Consider the following 22,968-nt stretch of genomic DNA (forward strand, 5'->3'; position numbering starts at 1 on the left):
CCAGATGAAAGGTGATGGGTACTAACCTACACCCTGGTAGTCCTCATCAGCTAAGTGGAAAAACCTGGAAAGGCCATCTGCATTGGCATGAGCAGTCCCAGGTCTGTGCTCCACTGTGAAGTCCATCCCCTGTAGGGACATGGACCACCTTAACAGTTTTGGGTTCTCCCCCCTCATCTGCATCAACCATCTGAGAGGTCTGTGGTCAGTTTGTACACGGAAGTGAGTGCCAAACAAGTAAGGCCTCAACTTCTTCAGGGACCAAACCACAGCAAAGGCCTCCCTCTCAATGGCACTCCATTTTTTCTCTCTGGGGAGTAGTCGCCTGCTGATGAAGGCAACTGGGTGATCATGGCCCTCTTCATTAACTTGTGTTACCACTGCCCCAATCCCTTCCTCTGAAGCATCTGTTTGCACTACAAATTCCTTGCTATAGTCAGGGGCCAGTAACACTGGTGCTGAACACATAGCCTGTTTTAGGGTGTCAAAAGCTTTTTGACACTCTGGGGTCCAAATGACCTTCTTGGGCTGTTTCTTGGAGGTAAGCTCAGTTAGAGGGGCCACTATGGTCCCAAAATTTTGAACAAACCTCCTGTAATACCCAGTCAGGCCAAGAAAGGCCCTGACCTGAGTCTGGGTTTTTGGAGCCTCCCAATCCAGGATAGTCTGGATCTTGGGCTGGAGAGGTTGTACATGGCCTCCACCAACAAGGTGGCCCAGGTACACAACAGAACTTTGCCCTATCTGGCACTTGCTTGCCTTGATAGTCAGGCCTGCTTGAAGCAGGGCCTGAAGCACTTCCTTCAGGTGGACCAGGTGGTCCCTCCAGGTGGAACTAAATACAGCTATATCATCCAGATAAGCTGCACTAAAAGATTCCAACCCAGATAGGACTCTATTCACCAACCGTTGGAAGGTGGCAGGAGCATTTTTCACCCGAAGGGCATCACCTTGAACTGAAAGTGGCCCTCTGGTGTGGAAAATGCTGACCTCTCCTTAGCTCTTGGACTTAAGGCAATCTGCCAATATCCTGAGGTCAGATCAAATGTGCTCAGGAATTTGGCAGCCCCCAACCTGTCAATGAGCTCATCAGCTCTAGGTATGGGGTGAGCATCAGTCCTAGTGACTGCATTTAGACCTCTGTAGTCCACACAGAATCTTAATTCTTTCTTCCCACCTTGGGGATTAGCTTTGGGCACCAGTACCACTGGACTGGACCAAGGACTATCAGAGGGCTCAATTACCTTCAGGTCCAACATCTTAGCCACTTCAGCTTTGATGTTGGCCTTGACCTGGTCAGACAGCCTGTACAGCTTGTTCTTGACAGGCAAGCTGTCACCAGTGTCAACATCATGGACACACCAATTGGTGAGTCCAGGGGTCAGGGAGAACAGACTAGCAAACTGTCCCAAGACTTGCTTACAGTCTTGTTGTTGCTGATCTGTCAATTTGGGAGAGAGTACCACTCCCTCCACTGACCCATCTTTTGCCTTTGAGGACAGGAGGTCTGGCAGAGGTTCACCCTCCTCCTCCTTCCCTTCATCAGTGACCATCAGCATGGTCATGTCTGCCCTGTCCTGGTGGGGTTTCATCCTGTTTACATGTAGGATCCTGTGAGGATTCCTGGGGGTGCCAAGGTCCACCAAGTAGGTGACCTCACCTTTTTTCTCTAGGATTGGATAGGGCCCAGTCCATTTGGCCTGTAGTGCCCTAGGAGCCATGGGCTCCAAAACCCACACCAGCTGTCCTGGGTGATACTCAGGCATGGTAGCCTTTTGATCATGCCAGAGCTTCATGAGCTCCTGACTGGCCTCCAGGTTTCTGCTTGCCTTCTTCATATACTCAGCCATGCGAGACCGCAGGCCTAGTACATAATCCAGCACATTCTTCTTGGATTCCTTGAGAGGCTTTTCCCAAGACTCTCTCACCAAGCACAATGGGCCTCTTACAGGGTGCCCAAACAGTAACTCAAAGGGGCTGAATCCAACCCCCTTCTGTGGCACCTCCCTGTAGGCAAACAGCAGGCATGGGAGGAGGACATCCCATCTCCTCCTGAGTTTGTCAGACAAACCCATGATCATGCCCTTCAGGGTCTTATTGAATCTTTCCACCAGACCATTGGTCTGTGGATGGTAGGGTGTGCTGAACTTATAAGTAACACCACACTCCTCCCACATGGCTTTCAGATAGGCTGACATAAAGTTTGTGCCCCTATCTGAGACCACCTCCTTTGGGAATCCCACTCTGGTGAACACACCAAGTAAGGCCCTAGCCACTGTGGGAGCAGTGACTGTCCGGAGGGGTATTGCCTCAGGGTACCTGGTGGCATGGTCCACTACCACCACAATGTACCTGTTACCTGAAGCAGTTGGTGGGTCTAGGGGACCAACAATGTCAATCCCCACCCTCTCAAAGGGAGTCCTAACCACTGGCAGTGGAATCAAGGGAGCCTTTGGCTTGCCCCCTGTCTTGCCACTGGCTTGACAGGTGACACAGGAGCTGCAAAACTCCCTGACTTTTTCTGACATTTCGGGCCAATAAAAATGGTTGACCAGCCTGCTCCAGGTCTTGGTCTGTCCCAAATGACCAGCTAAGGGGATATAATGGCTTAAGGTAAGGAGGAATTCTCTATACTTTTGGGGGACCACTACTCTCCTAGTAGCCCCTTCTTTAAGGGCCCTTGCCTCAGTGTAGAGAACTCCATCCTCCCAGTAAACCTTGTGGGTACCACTGGTATCCCCTTGTTCTTGCATGGCAGCAGTCTGCCTCAGGCCCTCAAGAGTGAGACACTCTCTTTGTCCCTGGCACAAATCTTCTCTGGTGGGCCCACCTGCCCCTTGCAGTTCTGCCAAGTCAGGCAGAGTTTGCAGGGAAGGTGTCCCTCCCTCAGAGTTCAGATCCTCCCCCTCAGGGTTGGATTCTTCCTGACCCTCTGTACTTGTTGGGGCTGGCAAGCCAGACCCAGTGCCTTTTCTCTTTTTCTTGGAGGCTTGGCCCATTGTTCCAGGGTCCAAGTGTCCAGCATTCCCCTGTTGTGACGCCTGTGACCTGGTCACAGCACACACCCATTCAGGGAGGTCCAGCATCTGTGCATGGACCCTTCTTTCCACTTCTGACCACTCAGATGCTTCAAGATCATTCCCCAGTAGACACTCTACTGGGAGGGCAGGAGCTACAGCTACTTTTTTAGGGCCAGTCACACCTCCCCATTCCAGACTCACCATAGCCATGGGATGGAGTTTGGTTCTGGTATCTGCATAAGTCACCTGGTGGAAGACACCAGGTAAGACCTGCTCTGGAGAAACCAGCTTTTCTGCGACCATTGTCACACTGGCTCCTGTATCTCTCAGAGCTTCCACTTCAGTCCCATTGACTTTAGGCCTCTGCCTATACCTCTCCATGATGGGAGGTAAGGTGGCCATAGTTGCAATGTCCACCCCACCCACGGATACTAAGGTGACCTCAGTGTACCCTGATTCCACCCCTGGGCCAACTTCCACCCCCAACCCTACACTAGCAATCCCCTGGGATTGCCCACCAGTGGGGGGCTTCTTGGAGCAGATAGCATCTCCTCTTTTATGTCCTGGCTGATGACAGTCAAAACACTTGCCGGCCTTAGCAAGCTCCTGAAACTTTCCTGCTTTAGCAGGATCATAATTCTTTCCCTGATACCCTTTCCCTTTAAAAGTGAATTGGCTCGGGGCTCCCCCTCCCTGAGAAGTTTTTGGGGACTCTTGTGAGGACTCTTTGGGTTTTTTGTCATCTTTCCCCTGGTTCTTCCCCTGAAAAGAACCATGTCCTCCCTTTTTCTGATCACCCCCTGGGGGTTTCTGGTTAACCCTAGTTCTTAACCAGTCATCTGCTGCCTCCCCCAGCTCTCTGGGGTTGGTCAACCTAGAGTCTACTAGATACTGGCGGAGCCTCTCTTGGACACAATTAGTTAGAAGGTGCTCCCTCATAATCAAATTGTACAGCCCCTCAAAGGTACTTACCCTGTTGCCCTGTATCCAGCCCTCCAGTGCTTTTACTGAAATGTCCACAAAGTCCACCCAGGACTGGGTGCTTGTCTTTTGGGTGTCCCTAAACTTAAGCCTATACTGCTCTGGGGTTAGACCAAACTTTTTAGTCAAGCAACTCTTCATACTGGGGTATGAGTCTGCATCCTCCCCACTCATGGTTAGGAGCCTATCCCTCCCAGAGTTGGGAACTAACTCCCAAAGGAGTGAACCCCAGTACTGAGGCTTGAGTTTCCTCATCTGGAGGGCCCTCTCAAAGGCCCCCAGCCACTTATCTGTCATCCCCCTCTACATAGGCAGGAACCACCCCTTTGGGTAATCTGGGGGCAAAACCCCCACCCAGGGACACCTCAGTTTCTTTCTCGCTGCCTCCATCTTTTTTTTCTTTGCTTGCCCACTTTTGCTTTTCTAGGGCCAGCTTCTCTGCTTCCAAAGCTATGTATGCTAGCTGGGCCTCCAGCTCTCTTTCTCTGATGGATGGGTTCTCTCCTCCTGATAGGACCCCCTTCCCACCACTAGCTTTGGATCTGCCCCTAGTGACTGTATTTACTGAGGACCGTTCTTCCTCGTCCTCACTTAGGGTCAGATGCCTTCCCTCCCCTGAGTGGTTAGAGCTTGCATCCTCCCTTCTTTCTCCCTCCTCTGGAGCTTCTTCTGACTCTACCTCTTGGGCCTCAGCCCATGCTGTCAGGGATGTGATCAGGATTTGCTTCCTGAGATCAGTGGTTGCAGGCAACCCTCTTTCAATACACAACCCCCTAAGCTGGACTACTGTCAGTGTGGGTAGGCTAGCCAGATCAAGCTCCATGGTTCCCTAGTTTTGTGTCAACAAAAACTTTTTGCAAAAATTGGAAACAAGAATTTAGAAAAATTACAAAAATTCAATAATTGAAATTAATCCAAATTAAAAATTAAAAACAATTTTTGCACTAGGACAATTTAAAGGATTTTTAATTTGTTTTACCTAAAACTGTAACGTGATATTGAACACAAGTACAGGATCCCGTCGCTGCTTCCAATTATGTTGGAAAATGGGTTATTGGTAGGGCAGGTAGGTACCTACACCTAGCAACAAGCCACTAACCTCCACATAGGTACAGTTAGGTCTCAGTAAATTAATCCCAGCTCTACCCTTGGTAGCTTGGCATCGAGCGTCAAGGCTTATCTTAGGAGACAAAGTGTAAAGCATTCAAATATCACAAAACAGTAATTAAATAAAACACAGGAAACAGTTTAAAAATCCAAAACCAATTTATAAAAATAGCTTATATTTTTATCTTTAAAATGACACAAAAATGATTAAAATCGGTTCAGGGGAACCGGAGATATGAATTTTTTAAGTATTATTATTTTCTAGCGCTTAGAAACAAAAAGCGCCAATCGGGTCATCTGGTTGCACCAGGACCGGGGCAAAGTCAAACTTTCAGGCCGACCGCGATGGAGCCCTGCTCGGCTACAAGTCGCGGGAGGCCTCGGTTAAAAAGTTACCTTCTGACTTAGTCTCTTTTTTGATGTTTTTCTTCCCCGGGACGAACCTGCCAGTTGAATCCGACCTCCTGGAGCCCTTGTCCGGATACGCGAAGTCGGTTTCCTCGGTGGTGATTTTTACCTTCGGACTTAGTCGTTTTTTCGAGATGAAAATCCTTCGACCGGGGTAAACCTGGATCTTGATCCGACGTCCGTGGAGCCCTTCTCGGATACGATGGCTGGGAGGTCCCGGTCAACTTTTTACCTTCGGACTTAGTCTCTTTTTTGGATGTTTTTCTTTACCGGGACGAACCACGAAGTCAGGCCGGGTCGCGGTTGAGGCAAGCCGGCTAGAATTTCCGCGTCGGGTCGGTCACTTTATGGAGCTTTTTTTCAAAAATTCTCCAATCTTTTCCAAACTTCTGGGGCTTCACCCAGATGTTCTTTCAAGGTTCTTTTGGGGTCCACAGCTCACCCCAAGGGTCCAGAAGTTCTGTGATGGTCCTTGGGAAGTACGGACTTCAACTCCCAGAATGCATCTGGCGCAAACTCCTTTTTGGCCACTGGACAGTGGTCAGCTGGTCACTTTTTCAGGAGTTGGTGCAGGGGACTCTGGATAGCAATTTTTCACCTGTAGCAAACAGGGAGTCCCTCCTTGAACCAGTTGAAGCCAGGCAAAGTCCTTCTTGTGGTGAAGCCCAAGTGTGCAGCTGGTGCAGTCTTTCTGAGTGCAGGGTCCAGGTGTAGGCCAGGGGTTCAGCAGGGCAGTCCTTCTTCTCCTTGTAGTTCCTTCTTCTTGAAATTTGGTGGGGATCTGAGGTGTGGGGGCAGGTCTGCCAGTTTTATCCTTGCTCCTGGGTGAAAAGCAGGGGGGCCCTGGTTCTCCAATCAGGGACAGGGTCGTCCCCCTGTGATGACCACTTCCTGGGAAGTGTGGCATAAATCCATCCCAGAAGGCAACAGTCTCTAAAAATCCAAAATGGATGAATCTGATTTTTGGAGGATAGATCTAGCTGAGCCCACCCACTGGTGTGGCTAAAAATCATAAACACACCCCTCTCCTGCCCTCTCCTAATCTAATCAAGGGGGCACCTAGCTGTCTGGGGTTGCAGGATGTGGGGGTGTTGCTGGGTGCTCCAGATGTCCTTCTCTGCCTTTGAAGACCAGTTTGGCAGCCCTCCCCCTTCCTGCCTCACCATCTGCTGAGGAGAGATTCTCTCCCCCAAGCACATTCCTTTGTGTGAAGCCAGGCCACTTCACACCTCATTAAAGTAGCCTGGCAGAAGCTGCTGCAGGCTGGCCAATCAGAGCACAGCAGCAAAAACAATGCAGAGCTGAAATTGGCAACTTTTTAGGTAAAGTCTAAACTTTTTACCTGGACAAGTTATATTAAATCCAACAACTGGAAGTTGTGGGATTTATTACAACATTCAATTTGATACCAAATTCTTGGTATGTAACATTTAAGGAGACTTTAAAATTTAAAATAAAGTCTGCCCATTCTAGCCTATGAAGGCCATTTACTTCAATGAGGGAAAAACGAATTTGGCATTTTTTACCTCACCAGGGCTTATAAATCTATTTTTATAAAGTCCCTGTTTATAGTTACACGGCACCCAGCCCTAGGGGCACATAGGGCACACCTTAGGGGTGACTTATATGTAAAAATAAGGTAGTTTAAGACTTTGGAAGTACCTTTAATTCCAAAGTCGAATTTGCATATAACTTTAATTTAAAAGCAGCCAGCAAGGCAGGCTTGCTTTTAAAATGACACTGGGCACCTCAGCAATGCACCTAGGTGTGCACCACCTATGCTGTGGTCCCTAAACCTACATGCCCTACCATATACTAGGGACTTATAGGTAGGTTAACTTAGCCAATTATAATTAGCCTAATTTGCATATCCATTTTACACAGAGCACTGGCCCTGGGACTGGTAAGCAGTACCCAGGGCACAGCCAAGAGTCAGTAACCACCAGTACCTATCCAGAAAGAGTGGGGGTGATCAGGCAAAAAAAAAGGACTTTCCTACACTATCTCTCACCAAAGCATTCTGAGTCAGCTTTGTAGTGGCATCTAGCACGTTGCAAAAACTCAAAGATAAAGAAATAAAATAATTGCAAGAAAACTCGTTGAATCTATTGGTAACAGGTATCCATTTTGTCTGTGTAGAGTGAATGACGCTATCCACTTAATTTTTATTAAACTTACACTGTCTTCAACTATGCACAATTAGATCTTTCTCAACATGCTTCCAGCTAATCATGTGAAGGATTAGCAAGATTTTTAGAATTTTGGAAAGCTTCTATGACAGTTCTACTTGAATTAGCAATGCTTCATGTAGTTGCAAACATATAAAAGATTTACAAACATCCTTCTAAAAGTAAAGACAAAAACAAACACCTAAAAAGCCTCACTTCAGTTTGTTGTAATCAGTTAGTAACAGACAACTCACTGTCTGAGTAAGCTGCCTTAAACGTGATGAAGAAATTCACAAAAAAATGTATATTTCAATTTAACAACCAAATTGAAGCAAACCTGTTACACTACGGAGGTCAGAAGTGTGGCAGGGCCGGTTATAGTGCTGATGGCACCCGGTGCGACAGTCTTTTTGATGTCCCTCCATTACCTCCTTCTGCACAAATTGCCTCACTTCCACTCTCCAACAGTGCCCCTCATGTCCCCATAGTCACATATATTTCATTTTTTAAGTGTTACTCATAGTTCACTTACACTCAGTTTTGTGATCTGGTACACATTATTTGCAGTAGGCACATTATCTTTCTGGGTTGCTATATGATGAGTCAAAATTGTCACAAGACAAAATTCCGATCTCTCACCAGCAGTAACATTAATCACCAGAGTTATCTTGAAATTTTTATTGTTGCTTGACACTGCAGGGTACAAGGAAGTTCACATGCTTTTAAACCAATAAGTTGTTTTTGAACACCAAAGTCAGCTCCAGGTGCAGTTACAATGAGGGCACTGGCCTAGTGCCGGCCCTAAGTATGCGGCTGCAAGTTGAGATGAATAAAACCGGTTGTATAAGGTTTTTCAATATCATTTAACTGGCCATATTTTGCTGATTTGCAAATTATTTTCTGACACTGCTTCTTCTGGGTCCTACCACAAGCTGACCATTAATTAAGTGATAGACCATAGAACCTGTATATTTAATAGCATCTAACAGCATAAGAAATATGGCTCTATCAGTGTTTCAGCTGTCATAGTGACTGTAAGAGTTTTAACCAACAAAATAAAATGAACCCGGGCCTGAAGAAGTTATGTTAAATTACTGTGGAAAATCTACTTCCGTAAATTTACAGTAGACATATATATTGGTCAATTCATGAACCAAAAATTAAGCTATTTGAAGACTGAATTGCGTGTAGCTTTAGAATACTGCTATTTAAACGGAAATGAGTTACTGTAAACTAAGGTTATATAAAGCACTTTTGTTTATTTCCCCGCGGATTAATATCAAAAGGCAACAAAAAAGGATTACACAAGTAAATACCTTTTAAACTTTACACCTAGTTATTTTGAAACACAGAACAGCATAAACGCACTCCTTTTCTAATGCTGTTGTCTAACGCATTGCTTGCTTTAAATAAACTCCTTGGCCTAATCAGAAATTGTAATTGTCTGTAATGTTTTGACATTTCTGTACTTCAGCAAAACGAAATCCCAAATCTCCAGAGTGCTGTCTGCAATCCGATTTCATAATCAATATACTTGTCAATGGAAAGTACTCATAAGGCATGTTTTTCAGTCTTGGCAGGTCCATCATAAACAAAGGGTGGGTAATATTACTCCGCAGCTCATGTATGGAAAATCCATCCAGTACTCAGTTTCACATTATAGGCTAATTACAACAAGGTCTCGGGGTGTGTTTTTGTTTAGCTAATAATAATAATAATAATAATAACTATATAATAATAATAACAGTTGTAATCATATACCTATGGAAATTCATATCCATACAACATAAGACAAGAGAATACTACTACTATTACTACTACTACTACTACTACCACTAACAATAATATTATTTTGTTATTATTGTTATTTATAATTATAATAATAATAATAATAATAATAATAATTATTATTATTATTATTATTATTATTATTATTAGTATTATTATTATTATTATTATTATTATTATTATTAATATTATTATTATTATGTGGATATTATCATAAATTTCCTAGAGGGCTAGAGAATCACATTTCCAACTGCAAAATTGACACACATTTATGCAGTGATAAATTACATCACGTGGCACTGGTAACACGCCTTAGAGAACAGCCAATATACCTAATGGCCTGTTTAAAATATACATACCGCATAGTTACTTCCAAATCATGGCCACACTAGATGGCTGTAATAGGGCGAGAGATTAAGTGCATTTCTATTGCATATCAATGGGGCTTTAAATCCATATAAGAAACGTCGGCATCTCACAATTTAAATCTCAGCATGATTGATTATTTTGTGTTCTAGCCCTGATTCTAGTAATTTTCATTTGCTGGCTTTAGCGTGTACTGCGTGTCAGCTACCGCTGCAAACAAAATTGAAAATAGCTTACAATCCTGAGCTATTGGATCTAGAAAATTAAAGTTAATGTTTGTGATAGAAGTCAGGACTACAAAACATCAACAATGCAAAGTTCTTTATTTTATATCTTAAAGTAAATGAAACAAAACTGGAATTATAGAAAAAATAACGCACTATGAATCGCTAACTCATCAAGTAATTGTGCATCAGAAAACCAAAAGACCTCTACAGCTGGTAGGATTTTTCTCTATTGGCTTAAACCCTCCAAACGTACATGAGGGACAATAACAGCTAGACGTATACACAAAAATGTTTGCCTTTCAGATTGAATGCAGCGGAATATCTACAGGAAGGCACTTACGGAATGCAGTATATAGTTCTTGAAGAGTCAAGACACCATCGTTGTTGTAGTCATCGAATCTGAGCAGATCTTCTGGGGTGCAATCCAAGAAATCTTCTTCAAGAGATTTCTGATTTGCCAGCTGAGAGGTAGGAACACAAATCGAAACACTAATGAAATATTAAAGTAACCAGTACAAAACATCTACCACATAATATGCTATTGCTACTAAGTGATTTGTAAACCATGGAACGTGTTCAAATGCATTTTGAAGTATGGAAACTTTACACATGTAGTTCTCTTTTATGTACTTTTACATGCCTTTGGAATTATCTCTAAAACACACATAATGTGGATAAATGGGGACTGTTCAGGTGGTATTCATATACCGCTAGTACAAATACACTATTCCCTCTTTGCACTTTTTTACTAATAGGGAGGTAAAAGGCCAGGGCTGATTCACGAATGTACATAAGAGTACATAAAAGAATACTCCTGTAGTGTACTTCTCATACTCATAAATGGTACTTCGAATCAGCCCTTTTTTTAGTGGGGACATGTATTTTACAAATGGCCTCTATCTCATCATCACCAAATATACCTAGCAAAGGGTATCACAAACCTGTGGGTGGAGCATCAGTGGTTTGACCATGCGGCTGTGTTGTGGTAACTATGTGGGCTGCTCAATTAAATGGACAATATAATTTAACTCTTTTATGTTTTAAATCCAGTGAATAGTCTACATATTCCCTATGCTCTGCCTGAAAAGATTTTGGGGGTCATTCTAAGTTTGGCAGGCGGCGGTCACCGCCCGCCAAACTTACGCCGCCAAATGACTGCTCCGCGGTCAAAAGACCGCAGGGGCCATTCAGACTTTCCCGCTGGGTCGGCGGGCGCCCGCCAAGAGAGCGCCCGCCGGCCCAGCGGGAAAGGCCCTGCAACACAGAAGCCGGCTCCGAATGGAGCCGGCGGTGTTGCAGGGGTGCGACGGGTGCAGTTGCACCCGTCACGATTTTCACTGTCTGCTATGCAGACAGTGAAAATCATGCTGGGGCCCTGTTAGGGGGCCCCTGCACTGCCCATGCCAGTGGCATGGGCAGTGCAGGGGCCCCTGGGGCCCCAGGACACCCGTTCCCGCCATCCTGTTTCTGGCGGTGAAAACCGCCAGAAACAGACTGGCGGGAAGGGGGTCGGAATCCCCATGGCGGCGCTGCTTGCAGCGCCGCCATGGAGGATTCTCCCAGCCGGGGCTAATCCGGCGGGAAACCGCTGGACCCGGCTGGGCGACCACGGCTGTCGGAATACCACATGAAGCACCGCCAGCCTGTTGGCGGTGCTTCCGTGGACAGCCACCCTGGCGGTCTATGAGTAATCCATTAGAAATAATCCTACGTAAAGCAACCAGAAAGATCAACATAAGGGGAAACAACCACAAACCCCAGTAAAGAGCCAGTTAAGAGGGTTTCCATTTGAAGCACAAACCACCTTCAAGACCAGCATTCACATCACAAAGCTCTGAATAAGTACAGACCAAACTATCTGAAAAACAAGTTTGAAATATGAGGTGGGGCACAAAGGAATGGCACTGGTGAGGCCACTTCTAGCCTGGAGGTGCTGCCCGCACTGTCAAGGCAAAAGGAGACTTGGGCTAAGCTAACTCCTACACGACAGAGAAAGCATGTGTAGCCCTTGAGGGGGACCGTGTGCCCACCCTAGAAGCACAGGAGTGCCAAGTACTTGTTCATTCGTGCACCACAAATATTGAGCTGAGAAGCCAGTTTCAGGGTGTCACTCATGAGATAATAGAATTAAAAGTGGAAGGAAGGTGTTTGCTGTCTGAATTTTAGCCCCCCACTCTGAAAAACCTAGGAGGCCCAAGGGATCCCAGGAGTATGTGAGTGATTCCTTACCAGTTCAACTGCTGAAAAGTGAGGCCTACTCCAGGCACAGGCCTGAACCATCCACCTGTCAATGGATGGCCAGTGGCCTGTCTCCTTGACACTGAGAGCTGTCAGTGGTCGCTTTTGGTTGTTAGCCTTTTTGAAAGAGCTTGCCCTGAGTTGGGGACAGAAATCTGACAGAGGGGCAGAATGAGCCACGTAACCTTCTCCGGTTAATGAGATGCACCTGTGAGCAAGTTAGGGTTAGTTGTGTTATAGATAGGGTCTGCAAGTGAAGAAAAAGATTCCTCATGGACAGTGTTGCAAATTACCATCTTGTGCATGGTATTTCCCCAGAGGTTTGCCTTCTTTGAAGGAACCCATTTTGCATATCACAGGACTATGCACACTTTTATTCCTGCTAATCAGTAATAAAGTGCTGTGTTCTCCTCTCCTTTCCTCTCCAAACATGTTGGCATGCCCCTAATTTCCACCGTTATTTTTCCTGTACACCTCTAGTAAATGGTACCACATGTACTCAGGATCTGTAAATTGAATCAACTAGTGGGCTACAGCACTCATTATGCCACCCACTAAAGTAGCACTGTAAAACGTGTCTCCAGGCTTGCCACTGCAGCCTGTGTGTGTAGTTTTAAGCTGCCATTTAAACATTTGCCAGTCTTAAAACTTCCCTTTAAATACTCATTAGACACCACAAAGATATGCCTTAAAATCCAATAGGGCTGAGTGTGTGGTACTTAAAGTAGGACATGCATATTCAATGTTTTATTGTCAATTGCTGCCACATTTATGATTGGGGAACAGAGAGAGATTGAAATAGCCATCAAAGACACAGCCATTGACATAAACTGCCGGTTGGCCTCATCTTGCTGGTTTGTCATGCAGAAGGAAATCAGACTTTTTGACTGAAGATTGCAAATTTGAACATAGAGGGCTTCAGAGGGACTAGCGGCGAGCAGCATTGGATCAATGTCAAAGCCTTTCTGTACATGCACTTTGGACTTTCCCCCACCCCCTCAGAACTTTCCTATCTTCGTTGATGACCACCCTGGTACCCTGGTCTTCAGCTACCTTCCGGATAACCCTGTTTCTGAACCAGCTTATAGCTTGCCCTGCTGACAATTCGGTGATGACCACTTTTTCTCCAGAAAAGTTTCAAAGTCAGAAGGTAAACTTTGCATTGGGATGAACGTGGCCCCTGCATCTGTCCGGCGATCCATCAGGGTCAGCCTTCACTTTTGATTTTTACCCTGTCTACTGAAACCAGATAACCGTGGTTGGCGCTTCGTATTATTTGGCGTTATTTTTAATTCAAACTTTAAAACATTACTTTCTCAAGTTCTATCTATAGTATTTTTGTTATTTTAGTGCATTTTATATATTTAAATATTCTTTGTTCTTCTAAATTGTTTTGGGATTTCTCTTGTGTTGTATTTTCACTTTATTGCTGTTTAAGGACTGCAGAAACACTAAGCCTCACTTTTTTGTACCAAGCCAACAGAGGGTTAAACACACGTTTATTTATTGACTTTAGTGGTTCACACAGACAAGGGTTGCAATTATTCTTTGAGGTGAGTTCTCACCCCGTCTCAACTAATACTCTAATTTCTCACAGACAGAGTGTCTAGAGTGGATGTTGACATAAGTGTAAGGCAGGTTAAAAGGGTCATAGAGAATACCAGTAACACTACAGAGGGGGTGAATTGTCCTTGTTCAACTGAGCAGGAAGGTTCATTAAGGGATTAATTAGTCAATCTTAGCTCTTGGCTGCGGGTGGCCTGAGTATGAAATCTGCTTTTTCTGCAAGATCATGCCACACATTTCACCTTTATCTGAACCCTATTTGTGCTGGACTTAGAACTCTGTGCATTGTTATCCCTGCTAAACATGTGTATGTGCTCCCCCTATAAACATGGTTAAATTGGCTTACACATAAATGACTTTTTTTTTACCTTGTCTATAGGTCTGGAGTATGTGGTTCAAATATTTTACCCAGCGCCTTGAAGGTTAATGCCACCTGTGGACTGCAGCACCTATTGTGCCATCCACAGAGTGGGCCTGGAAAACATGGCTTCAGGCCTCCCATGTGTAACCTGACAGCATCATCTCGAACTCTGCTACACAGACCTGTCAAAATCCCCTAAAATCACAAGTAGGAAACACAGATTTTAGATTTTAAATGTACCACCCCTCTAGGCATTCCCTGCTGCCCAAAACATAAGGTGCATAATATGTAAACATAAAACATTGAACCTGACATTTGAAATATCATGTTCCCCCAGTGACCAGGCCCAAAACAGCATTGGCATTGGTCCTGCTCTAATTGGCACATTTGAAAAGCCAACATATAGATTATACACTTTACAACTTTTGACCTGTACCAACTACAGACTCAGTTCAAAGATTTTATTTTATATTTAATAAAAATTGCATCTTAAGATGAAGTTGAATGTTTATTAAATTTATGGGAAAATTTAACCTTTAGAATGTTACATTTGCTCTGCTGCTGGAGGCTGATTTTCATTAGCTTTCCAGCCACTGCCCAGCCTATATTTAGCCTGAATAAGACATGAAAGGGATTGAAAACTGCTCCCAGAACAAGGACAATGGCTTGGGAGTAGGGTGATGTTTTTCTTACACCCGCAGGAAGAGCAGCTGGTGTAGGCTCAGGAACATAATTTACTGTAACAAGTAGATGTTTGGTTGCACCTGGAAAGGCCCAGCCATTGCCTCATTAGCTCATTTTTATTTGTAAGCATGGAGATAAAATCCTTGTTCTGGATAATCCACACCGTGTACCCAGTCACAAGTGTTGAAAGTTACCTGACTTCAGAAACTTTATGGAAGACTATCAGAAACATTGACTATCAGAAACTTTATGGAAGACAACTAAAAAGCTTTTCGTTATCATACACTACCTTTGGTATGATATTAATTTTGAGAGTAATGTTTTTTAGCATTAATTTTCAGTGCTGTTTTTTTAATTTGCTGATTTAATATTGCGTTGTTTTATTTAATACATATTTATCCAGCATCATGACTAGCTACTTTATTCAAAATTTTAAATTTTTGCACTGATCTAACATGCAACACTTTTTAATATTGATATTTGTTAGACCTTTTCATCCTTGGCATGGTCTCCCTTAACGTTTTGCCTCTGTTCCCCAGGTTGTTGATGTGTGCTGGACTCTGATTTTGCTGTTTCTGTTGCTCTGGGCACTTTGACACTGCTAACCTGTGCTAAAGTGCAAGTGCTCCCTTACAAAATGTGTATGTAATTGGTTTATCCCCGATTGGCATATTTGGTTTACTAGTAAGTCCCTAGTAAAGTGCACTAGGGGTGCCAGGGCCTGTAAATCAAATGCTAATAGTGGGCCTGCAGTACTGGTTGTGCCACCCACATAAGTAGCTCTGTAATCATGTTTCAGACCTGCCACTGCAGTGTCTGTGCGTGCAGTTTTAACTGTAAATTCGACTTGGCAAGTGTACCCACTTGCCAGGCCTAAACCTTCCCTTTTTTTACATGTAGAAAAACCCCTAAGGTAGGCTCTAGGTAGCCCCAAGGGCAGGGTGCAGTGTATGGTTAAGGTAGGACAAATGGTAAAGTGTTTTATATGTCCTGACAGTGAAATATTGCTAAATTCGTTTTTCACTGTTGCAAGGCCTGTCCCTCTCATAGGTTAACATGGGGGCTACCTTAAATCTGATTAAAGTGTAGATTCCCTTTGGGAGCGGATTGACATGTGGAGTTTGTGGTCTCTGAGCTCACAATTTAAAAATACATCTTTTGGTAAAGTTGATTTTAAGATTGTGTGTTTGAAAATGCCACTTTTAGAAAGTGAGCATTTTCTTGCTTATACCATTTCTGTGACTCTGCCTGTTTGTGGATTCCCTGTCTGGGTCAGTTTGACAGTTAGGCTGGTTGCACCTCACACTAGATAGTGACACAAAGGGAGCTGGGGTGTAGACTGCATTTCCTGATGAGCCATCTGTGCTAGGAGGGTGGGGAGGAGTGGTCACTTGCACCTGAAAGGGCTGTGCCTGTCCTCACACAATGCAGTCTCCGACCCCCTGGTGAGTGTCTGGTGCGTGGCCTGGGCAAGGCAGGATTTCACATTCAAAAGAGACTTTACTTTGAAGTAGGCCTACTTCAAAGGAGAAATTGGGTATAAGAAGGGTACCCAAAACCACAGACATTAGAAACCCTTCTGGAAACAAGAGGAACCTCTGCCTGGAGAAGAGCTGAAGAGCTGAGGAAGAAGAGCTGCCCTGCCCGTGACTGTGCTTTGTGGAGCTATCCTGCAGTTGCTGCTTCTGCCGGATTAAGAGGGCAAAGACTGGACATTGTGTGCCTTCTATCTAGAGAAGAAATCTCCAAGGGCTTGATCTAGAGCTTGCCTCCGGTTGTTTGAAGTCTCGGGGACAGCAAATACTTCTCTCTGTCAGCACCTGTAGTCTCTGGAGAGACTCCTTCTCTACCCTGTGGTGCCCATCTAGTTCCTGGGACGCTGAAAGGAGAAGCTGGCAGCATAAAGACAAGGAAATCCCCGCACAGAATGCCGTGTGGGGAAAAGATCGACACGACTCCGATCTGCGGATGAAGAAAAAATGCGCCACCGGCTCCGGAGCTGAGAAACAACGCTTGCAGGAAATGCGACCGAAGACCAGGAGAAAGGACGCGCAGCATCGCTGACGGAGGCTGGGAGATCACAACCCGCGCTGCAGGGTTTTCGGATCATCGTGTGGCTGGATTTCCGACTCGAGTGCCGCTGTGCGTAGAAAAACAACGCAGGGCTTGCCCGGACCCGAGAGTGCTGACCGGATCGACGCATCGCTCTCCTGTGGAGAGAAGAAACGACGCGCCCGACCCGGCGAAAGGAGAAACGAGGCATGGTCCCACTCGTGAGCGGAACCCATGCATCACAAGCCCTTTTTGACACGCACTCGCCCGTGCAGGGTTATTTCTGACGCGCCCAAGGTACTTTTTTTGACTGACAGAGTTAGTGTGTGTTTGAAACTACTTAAAGACTCTTTTTGATTTTTAATTGATAACTTGACTTGTGTATTGTGGTTTTTTGTTGTTTTGGTCTTGTTTTGTTTAGATAACTATTTCCTATTTTTCTAAACTGGTGTTGTGTCATTTTGTAGTGTTTTCATTAAGTTACTGTGTGTGTTGGTAAAAATACTTTACACCTAGCACTCTGAAGTTAAGCCTACTGCTCTGCCAAGCTACCAAGGGGGTAGGAAGGGGTTAGCTGAGGGTGATTCTCTTTAACCCTGACTAGAGTGAGGGCCCTTGCTTGAACAGGGGGTAACCTGACTGTCAACCAAAGACCCATTTCTAACATTGGTGATCAGCGGTTGGGATTTGGACTTGTATTTGTACTTGACATACAATAATTAAGTGTACACTACTGTTTTGAGTGCAGACCACTACGTGACCACATACTACTTGTTTGGTGATCTTTGATTTTTCTCTTTTGCTTGGATTTTTCCCTACATCCATTTTTGTGGTAATCGTTGATTGACTTCTGAACTTCATTTGGGAACTCTTCTGCTTTTTGGAACTTAGCACTTTTGTTGACTTTTCATCATGTCTCAATCTGGAGATGCATCAGTTGGAGCTGCTTTTGACCTGGAGAAACTGGATAGCTATACCAAGGCCCTGTTAAAAGAGTTCTGTAAAAGCTTCAACTGTGCCATTAAGAGCTCATCCAAGAAAGAGGAGCTGCAAAAGGCGCTGAGGGCCTGGGTGACAGCCAAGAGCACTGGAGGGCACACAGAGGATGAGGAAGATGAGGAGGGGGAAGTGTAGCCCATACACAATGGTATTGTGGGTGGGCCTGTTTTGTCCAGGGAGAGGGTCTCCAGGGCAGGTAGCAGTGTTTCATCTAAGGGTCTGACCCCTGAAGAATTGCAGGACAGAGAGGCCGAGAGGGACCACCAGAGGGAGTTGGAGAAAATGAGGATGGCACTAGAAGAGATAAAGATTTTGTTGGCTCATGAGCTTGAGCTGGATCAGAGGAGCCAGGTGTGGTGGCAGTCACATCACAGTGCATCCTGAAAGGAGGGTGCACATTCCTAAAGATCTTGTGAAGGATTATAAAAGGGAGGACAACATATACTTATGGTTCAAGGGGTATGAGTCTGCTCTCCATATAAATCTGGTCCCTGAAGGTCATTGGGGGGCGGGTCTGTGGAAGCACTTTGAGGTAGAGGGGAGGGATACACTGACAGCCTTAGGGGATGCCCAGAATCTCACCTACTCTAGCATGAAGGATGCCTTGCTTACAAGGTATGGTCTTAACCCTTAGCAATACAAGGATAAAGTTTAGATCCTACAAGAAAAAGGAATCCCAAACATGGTTAGAATGTGTTGATTCTTATTGCAGGTCACTGGATGGTTGAGTGAAGGGCAGTAAGGTAATTACGTATGAGGGGCTTTACAACCTGATTGCTCGGAAGCACTTGTACAATTTATGTTTTCCAGAGCTGCACCAGCACCTGATTGATAGCAAGCTGACTGACCCCAGGAAGCTTGCACAGGAAGCGGAAAGCTGGCAGAGCACCAGGGTCCAAAAGAGGTATGGGGGACACCACGCCAAGGGTGGGCAGGGTCCCTCTCAGAAGAAAGGGTAAACAGGGGGAGTTCTCTAAAAGGCCCCAAACTGATTCCCAGGGTAAGGATTCCCAACCCCCCAGTGAAAAGAAGACATGGTTCTCCAAAGGGAAGCCAGTGGCAGGTGGTCCCCCACGTAAGTGCTATGCATGTGACCAGGTGGGTGTTGTAAGGGGGGACCCCAAGTGCCCCAAAAGTACATTGGCACCCACTGGTGCGCCATCCCAGGGTTTAGCCAGTGTAGCGCTTGGGGAGGAGTTGGTTTCAGGTGGGTGGGAACCAGCTGAGATGACCCTTGTCTCACTAGGGGACAGTGAGATGGTCCAGAGAACCCTAGTGCCTGAAAACACTAAGAAGTACAGGCAGTGGGTGGCCATTAATTTAATGGACAGAGGGTAGAGGCTCTGAGAGACACAGGAGCCAGAGTGACTACAGTGAGGAGTCAGCTGGTATCTGAAGAGCAGATAGATCCCCGGGTACTTCACCAAGTAGTTGCAGTGGACAACTCAGAGCGCCTGTGCAGAGTGGCACAGGTTCCCTTTGAAATGGGGGGGGGGTCTCAGGTTCCTTGAAGGTAGATGTGAGTCAACCATGCCTGTTGATTGTTTGCGAGGCAATAACCTGGAGGGTTCCCTCGGAAGGAGGTGGAACACAGGTCTCACTTGGAGATGTTGGGTCTGCCTGGGTGGGTGTGCGTATCCACCCGGTCAACTGCAGCCCGTCAGGGTAATCAAGAGCCCCTGGAGCCTGAAACAGAGGAAGGGCAGAGGGCACAGGAAACCGGCCCCAGAAGGTCCCATGGTCCAGGATGAGGGTGATGCCCCAGAGCCTACAGGGGAACAGGTGGATGAACTGGGGAAGGTCCCTGAGCTGTTGCAGCAGGAAGGGGGGCCCTCCAGGTAAGCATTCTGTGCAGCACAAAAGTCATGCCCTACCTTGGAGGGTTTGCGGCAGCAGGCTGCAGACCAGGCGGGTGGCAAGGAGCCAGGATCACACCTGAATTATTGGGAGGATGACCTCCTGTATAGCGAGCCTAAGGTTCTTGAGCCTGGGTCAGCTTGTGTGCTGATGGTACCCCAGTGCATCAGGGTCTTCCTACTAGGGTTGGCTCATGATGTGCCTTTAGCTGGACATTCATTTGGGGCAGGACAAGACCTTTGAGAGGCCTGTCACCCACTTTTACTGGCCCCTAATGCACAGGCACTCAGATGCACATTGCAGGTCTTGTCAGACTTGTCAGGCAAGTGGCAAGAGTGGGGGGAAATGTAAGACTCCCTTCAAGCCTGTTGTCAGAACTCCCTTTGACATTGTGGGGCCTCTGGATCCCAAGACAGCCATGGGCAACAGGTTTATCCTGGTCTTGGTGGACCATTTTGTAGTGTTTTCATTAAGTTACTGTGTGTGTTGGTACAAATACTTTACACCTAGCACTCTGAATTTAAGCCTACTGCTCTGCCAAGCTACCAAGGGGGTAAGCAAAGTTAGCTGAGGGTGATTCTCTTTTACCATGACTAGAGTGAGGGTCCTTGCTTGAACAGGGGGTAACCTGACTGTCAACCAAAGACCCCATTTCTAACAATATTTACTTGTGAAATATTATAGAAAGGACTACAGTAAACATATTTTCCCCAATTAAACACTCCTTCTGACATGTTTTCTAGAAGACATTTGACATTTCCCTCGAGTGGCTGTTCACGGCAATTGTGTTTTTTTTTGTGGTGAAATATATCACAAAATGACATATTTGTATTTCACGTAATTAAACATTTTTCCTGAAATTCTGTGTAATTATGAGAAAGCAAATGAAGCAATTTTCACACGTCCCTAGTTTAATCTGGCAATGGATGTGGGAGCTAAGCAATGTTGTGGTGGTCATGCAATTCAGACTTGTTTAAAAATATGTAATTGGAAGCAGCTAAGGCTGTTCTTTTGAGTTTTTGACAATGTTGACATTTTTATCAATTGACATACTACTTTAAAACATTTTATAACTGTAAATAAAAGAAGTACATGCTGTATTTTTTGATGCATTTGAATGCATTGCCAAACTAAATCAGTGGTCGTAACATTATTGTAATTGATCATTCAAGGCATTATATGGTAATATGGCACCTGTGTCTACTTCCAGCCCTTTTGAAACACAATGGAGAGGAAAATGAAAAGGTGGTAGAGTGGGTGGAATGATAATGCTTGTAAGAGTAGTGTGGATGGGAGGAACAAGAAAGACAGATGGGGAGAATCGGTGAAAGTTGCAAGTCGTGGAGGTGTATAAGGGGAGAACAAAGAGAATTGTGAAGATGGCAATCCAGGCAGGGAGAAACACGAGTTATACATTACAAGTGACCCTTTCATAGTATTAAAGTGCTGAGCCAACTAATCTAAAGTTGTATAAATCTTAGATTGTATGCAAAACCTGCAAATGGGCTTTATTCATCAACTGAGCCAACATAATTCTTAAGGGAAAATAAAACAATGAAGCAGGAACCAGAACCGTGTGTAAAATATTAACAGTAACAGTGTGTCAGGAACCTTCTTCTCCAGCTTCACAAAAAGTTAGTAAAACTCAGAAAGTACCAGTGGTGCAAAACAGTTTTGAAGCAAGTGTTTGACAGCCAACGGTTTTATTTGGTGAACGGAAAATGAGCGCTTTGTGATTTCCTCTGACTTTAATGTTTAACGATCTAAATTTTCAAGATTATATTACAGCATTATAGCAGTTGGTTGCTGTATACCAGCAAGGATCCAAAAATAACAAATGTAAACATTAAAAGAAAAAAATGAAAGCGACCACAAATGAAAATAATGAAAGAAAAATATATCAGTTGTCTGTAGCTACTGCGGTATTAAAGGGGCGGAAGATTGCTGGGCGGCTGTAGTTCGACTTTACTTCATGTTAGCCCCGTATATGTAAAACTGATCCTCCTCCGTTCACATCAATTCTTACTGTGCGTCACTGAATTAAAAGACAGACTGATTACACTTTTTTGTTGCAATTAACAATGAGTTATCATATATGAAAATTGTTTATTCAGTAAAGCTTTATCAGATTTAGAGTCAACGGGGATGGCAAAGATATTTGATGCGAACGGATCCAAGCTGTGAATACCCTATTCCCGTATTTCTTATTGGTTTCACATGCGTGGAAGAATATCTACAGCTCCAGAGACAGAGGCAGCCCAAGAACAGGGCACCCTCCAATCTCCTGGCAAAATCTTTTAAAAGTATTGAATGACTTTGAACGAACTACAGAGAAGGAGCACTAACACGAGAAACCAGAAGAAAAGGACCTGGATATATCCAACATTGTGCTGTGGAGTCCCATTCTGTATTTAATTAGAACAGCCTTTCAAAGTCAGAAATGATATAGAAAGCTCACAATCTCATTAGGAAGGCAATACAGCCTTACAAATCAGTTCACCATTCAATCTGATACAAGAGCTCCAATTAGAAGAGAGAATTTAATTTCTTGCTTTCTAAAGGAGACGGACGTTAAAGGAAATCTAATAACGACACTGTGTCGTGGTTTTCCCTTTTGCATGACTATGTTAGAAACACGAAAAAACTGTGATGTCGTTTATTAAGAGTGCACCCAGAGACTCTTTTAGCTGCTGGGAAGATCTACAATTTGTAAATATTTTGCTTGGTGGATGTTACATAATGGTGCAAAAAAGGACATGGAGAAAGGATGAGAGGAACATTGATGTTTTTAGGGGTATCCCAGAAATGACATAAATATAGGGGAAAGGAGGAGGTGTTGTTTCACAGATATATCAATGACCACTTAGGAAATGAACTTTATAAATATGCATGCTAGGCTATGATTGCGATACAAAATTTAGTTGGTTACATAGAGAAAGTGTACACTTATGAATTGTCACAGAATTTAGGGCCTGATTTAGAATATGGGGTTGGGATACTCCATCAAAAACGTGATGGATATCCCATCAGCCTTATTACAGATGTATTATATTCTATGGCACTTGTTACATGGCAGATAGGATATCCATCATGTTTGTGACAGAATGTCCCATCTGCCAAAGTCTAAATCAGGCCCTTAGTTGGTT

At 44.7% G+C, this 22,968-nt stretch overlaps 1 protein-coding gene across 2 annotated transcripts in view; it reads right to left on the bottom strand.

Annotated features, from left to right (window-relative positions):
* Positions 1 to 22,968, bottom strand: part of FSTL4 (follistatin like 4) — a 2,214,882-nt gene that overhangs the window by 897,810 nt on the left and 1,294,104 nt on the right. For both annotated transcript variants that reach the window (XM_069199198.1, XM_069199197.1), the window contains exon 6: positions 10,406 to 10,526. In XM_069199198.1, the coding sequence (XP_069055299.1) occupies positions 10,406 to 10,526 (121 nt within the window). The remainder of the gene's footprint in view (positions 1 to 10,405; positions 10,527 to 22,968) is intronic.

Source organism: Pleurodeles waltl, chromosome 7 (assembly GCF_031143425.1).
Source record: "Pleurodeles waltl isolate 20211129_DDA chromosome 7, aPleWal1.hap1.20221129, whole genome shotgun sequence".
NCBI lineage: Eukaryota > Metazoa > Chordata > Amphibia > Caudata > Salamandridae > Pleurodeles > Pleurodeles waltl.